Raw genomic sequence first — 4719 nt, 5'->3', positions numbered from 1 at the left:
GGTGTTAGTTACCACCTTTAAAGCGCTCCATGGCACAGGACCTGGTTATCTCCGAGACCGCCTTCTGCCACAGATTCCCTCCCATAGACCGGTACGCTCCCACAGAGTGGGTCTCCTCAGGGTGCCGTCGGCCAAGCAGTGTCGGCTGGCGACCCCCAGGGGGAGGGCCTTCTCTGTGGGTGCCCCCGCCCTCTGGAACAATCTACCCCCCGAGATCCGGATGATTCCGGATCTCCTTACTTTCCGCCGCGCCCTCAAGACATGGCTTTTCCAACAAGCAGGCCTGGCCTAGGGAGGATTTTAAATCGGGTTCATTTTTTAGAAAATTTTAAACAGCACAACTCTAAAATATTTGGTTTTAATTGGTTTTATTTGGTGGGGCTTGTAAATGTTCCTATGTTTCTGTTTTTAAATATGTTGTGAGCCGCCCTGAGTCCCGTTGGGAGAAGGGCGGGATATAAATCAAAATAAAGTAAAGTAAAGTAAGGTTAGGGATTATACTGACAGAAACCATATCCTTTTCTATGGAAACTGGTTCTGGGCTTATCCTCAAATGAAAGAAACCCAGACCTAGAACTGCATTTCATATAATTCAATAGGATAATAGTACATTCTGCATTTGTACCATCTGGGTCATTTACCCTTTCGGCTACAAATCGCACGGACTGCACGCTGGTCCCATAGAGATTGTCGTTATACTGGCCGGCTTCGATGAATTTGTGCTCTTGAATGTCTTTTTCCATTTGTTCTCTGGAGATGACAAAGTGGTAATCTCGACCGTCCACTTCATAATCGCGCTTCGGTCGGGTGGTATCTTGAGGGGGTAACAAAAAACGAGAGAGGTTTTGCCAAGTGAATAAATTACCTGTGCAATTTATTTTGTCAGAAATACAGAATAACAGAATTGGAAGGGACCTTGGAGGTCTTCTAGTCCAACCGCCTGCTCAAACAGGAGACTCTCAGGGGTAGGCAACCTTGGCTCTTTTATGACTCGTGGACTTCAACTCCCAGAATTCCTGAGCCAGCATGGCTCAGCTTAGAAACCTCTCCCTTTCCCCTCAGCATGGCTGGCTCAGGAATTCTGGGAGTTGAAGTCCATGAGTCATAAAAGAGCCAAGGTTGCCTACCCCTGCTCTATACCCTTTCAGACAAATGGGTGTCCAATCTCTTCTTAAAAACCTCCAGTGTTGGAACACCCACAACTTCTGGAGGCAAAGCCATTCCACTGATTCATTCTTCAGGAAGTTTCTCCTTGGCTCTAGGTTGCTTCTCTCTTTGATTAGTTTCCATCCATTGCTAATTTTATAAGAGTTTCAGAGAGAGGACAATGTGACATCCCCCAAACCAAGAAAGCTGAGTTCCTTCTAAACAGTTTCCTTTATTGTTCATCACTTGTAGACAGCATCTTGCCAAACTAAAGCAATGGCTGGCATTATTAAAGACATACAGGCAATCGACGACTCATGACCCTCTTCTACCGGTCTACTATTTAAAGCAGGGGTGTCAAACTCAATTTCATTGAGGGCCACATCAGCATTGTGGTTGCCCTTGGGGGGGCTGGGTGGGTGTGGCCAAGATGGGTGCAGCCTACTGGGTGGGTGTGGATGGAGTGGGTGTGGCCTACTGGGTGGGCATGGCCAGCTCTACATTGTTCGCGTCAAGGGAGCCTGTGGGGGCCTGGGCAGGAGTGGGACAGATCTGAGGGTCTCTGGCAGAAGGGGGTGGGACCGGGGCAAGCGCCAAGGCATGGTCCATTTCTTCATTCCTCACAAAGGGTGACACCTCCCCAGCATGCACCTAGGGGGCAGGGCCGACGCGGCAGGGGCTGGTCCCTTGCTGTTTCTAGACGGCCTTGTGGAGCTAAGACTGAATGCGTTTCAGCATAGATGGCCACCACAAAATTGTACATTGGCTCCCGGCCGGCCTGGGCCAGGGCCAAGGCAGCGGGGGCCGTTCCCTCACTGTTTCCAGGATGGCTTCGCGGGCCACATGAAACCACTTCGCAGGCCGCATCCGGCCCCTGGGCCTTGTGTTTGACATGTCTGATCTAAAGCGTTCTCACATACTGTATTGTGGTTTGGTATGCTGGCTTGACAGCCGCGGTCAGGAAGGTATTACAGAGGGTGGTGAGCACGGCACAAAACATCGTGGGCTGTTCCCTGACACCACTGGATGACATCGCCAGGGCCCGTTGCCTTGGTAGAGTGAGGAAAATTCTCAGGGATGACTCTCACCCTGGTCGGTACCTCCTTACTCTCCTATCATTGGGTAGGAGATACAGAAACATAGCCAGCCGTACCAACAGGCTGAAGAACAGCTTTTATCCATGGGTTGTCAGGCTCTTGAATGGGACATAATAATTTCATGCATGCCAGACCCGTGAGGCCGGTGTGCTGTACTCACAGGGTGTAATAAGTTGGAGGTTTGTAGTCACTGTGAGTTGTGGGGTGGGGGGCACGGAGGGAGGCTCAGCCAATCTCACTGTATACATGTTATACTTTGATAATAAAGGTTCATTCATTAAAAGCTATAGCAGCATTGTAAAATGTTACGGCCTTTGCAGCATCCCCATGATCATGTGACCAAAATCCAGATGCTTGGCCACTGGCTCGACGGTTGCAGTGTCCTAGGGACATGGGATCCCCTTTTGCAATTTTCTGACAAAATGGGAAAGCCAGAACAACTACATTACAAACTTAACAACTGCAGTGATTTACTTAACAACTGCGGCAAGAAAAGTCGTAAAATGGAGAAAAACTCACTTAACAAATGTCTTGCTTAGGAATATAGATTTTGGGTTCAGTTGTGGTCGTAAGTCAAGGACTACCTGTATTCTGAGAACTTTTAGGGAGGAGCTGTCTTAACTCTCTTCCGTCCCTACCGAATTATCTAAACTTCGCTGTCTCTTGCTCCTCTGGAATGCAGCCCTTCCCTTCTGGGAATCCAGACCACATTCCACCACAGCTCAGAACCATTTGCACCTGATTCTAGCCAGGAAATATCGACAGAAAAGCTTCCTGACATATATTACTTACGTGGGACGCAGGAGCCAAATTTGTCAGGAAACTCAGATATCAAATCATCATTTATCCGATCTTTCATTGGGCCAAGGATAATAACCGGCCTGGTGTAATTAACTGAAATGCAGAAAGAAAAGATGATGGTGAAGGTAGCTTTGTAACAAGCACTGATGATGATGGGTTGATGTCTAATATTTAATTTTGAGAGATATCAATGGAATGCAATCAGCTTGGATTATGCACTTAGGTTTAATAAACAGAACGAAGGACAAATAATATTTCCTAAAAGAAAGCAGGGAATTTCATGAGATGCATGTTCTTCAGAAGGCTTGATGGAACGCTTCTACATTGAATTGTTCTCCAAAAGATGTAATGACCATTATTTTTTGCTATTAATCTGGGTTTTTCTGCTGGAAAACAAAGGCTAAATAGTGCAATCATGAAATCTAACAAGGTCCTTCTTACAATATAAAGGACATTGGGCAAATTAGTTTTTTTTAAAAAAAAAACCCTCCTCTTTCATTATGTTCTTTGAATGGGATGGAAGACACCAGCTATATATATTTTGTAGAACTTGTCTGAAACAAATACAAATAGATTTCACATCTTAAATCTGGGCTATGTAAAATACAACGAAGCAGAAAACCACATACTGAGGAATTGCATGCATACAGTCCAGATCATAAACTATATCATGTTTTCAAAAGTTGCAGTTGATTAGGCCTGATGTTACGTGGTTTAAATATTCATTAAAATGACTAAGAAAGTGGAATATTAAAAGTTGGCAACAAGACCTTTGTACCACTCCGTTACGAATGAAAGTATTTCTTTAGATGGCAGGATATTAAATCATTGCTAGGGTATCTCTGAATTGGAATTTGCAAGGATGGATTGCGCAGTTTTGCCTTTGGGTCCCACTTTCTGTTTTTCTCATGCATGGATTTTGGCCAAGACTAGATCTTTGCTTGCAGAAAGCAAGTAACAATTTAGGAGAAGCATCTGAGCAAAAACAAAGCAAGCTAGGACAACTCATTCGGCCATAAGAGACTTAACAAAGGAATTTTTAGGTAGCGAGGACATATATATATATATATAAAAGGTAGTCTCATCAACCACACTACAGCTCAGGATTTTGGCACCTTGTCTTGTTGTACAACAGGTGAGGAGAAGCACCTGAGCAAAACTGAAGTGAACTAGACCCACTCAATCTGAGTGGTCTGCCCTAATAGACTTAGTGAGGGAGTTTTTAAGTAGGAAGGACATAGTAAAAAAAAAAAGTAGTCTCTGTAATCTACAACAGCGATCCCCAACTTTTGCAGCTTGGCGGCCTGGTTGGGGGGAGGTGGAGAGGGGAACTGGGCCGCGCAAGCTCGACTAGTTTAGCTGTGTATGTGTGCGCTGGCCTGCCACGTGCGGCCCAGTTATGAGTAGGCCACAGCCAGTGGTGGGATACAAATATATGAACAATGGTTCTCTGTGTGGATGCCACTTCCAGAAGCTCGTTCTGGGCCTGGCCAACAAAAAAAAATAGCTACCGGTTCTGCCGAACTGGTGCAAACTGGCTGAATCCCACCACTGGCCACAGTCCAGTAGTGGGCCATAGCCCCAGGGGTTGGGGACCTCTGATCTGCAATGTAAAATAGTTGTCAACCCTACTAGCAGCCCAAGATTTTACTGTAAAAATGAGCTAGGTATAGTT

At 45.8% G+C, this 4719-nt stretch overlaps 1 protein-coding gene across 1 annotated transcript in view; it reads right to left on the bottom strand.

The window, feature by feature from the left end:
* LOC107298894 (disks large homolog 2-like) overlaps positions 1–4719 on the bottom strand; it is a gene marked incomplete at both ends in the record, with an annotated part of 58658 nt that overhangs the window by 7274 nt on the left and 46665 nt on the right. Inside the window, 2 exons of the mRNA XM_015828255.1 lie at positions 642–814; positions 3036–3137. Coding sequence (XP_015683741.1) covers positions 642–814; positions 3036–3137 — 275 coding nt within the window. The remainder of the gene's footprint in view (positions 1–641; positions 815–3035; positions 3138–4719) is intronic.

This window comes from Protobothrops mucrosquamatus, unplaced genomic scaffold (assembly GCF_001527695.2).
Source record: "Protobothrops mucrosquamatus isolate PMUCROS unplaced genomic scaffold, P.Mucros_1.0 scaffold4356, whole genome shotgun sequence".
Classification (NCBI taxonomy): Eukaryota; Metazoa; Chordata; class Lepidosauria; order Squamata; family Viperidae; genus Protobothrops; species Protobothrops mucrosquamatus.
The sequence above is the reverse complement of the archived record's forward strand: the minus strand, read 5'-3'. Positions and strand labels throughout refer to the sequence as shown.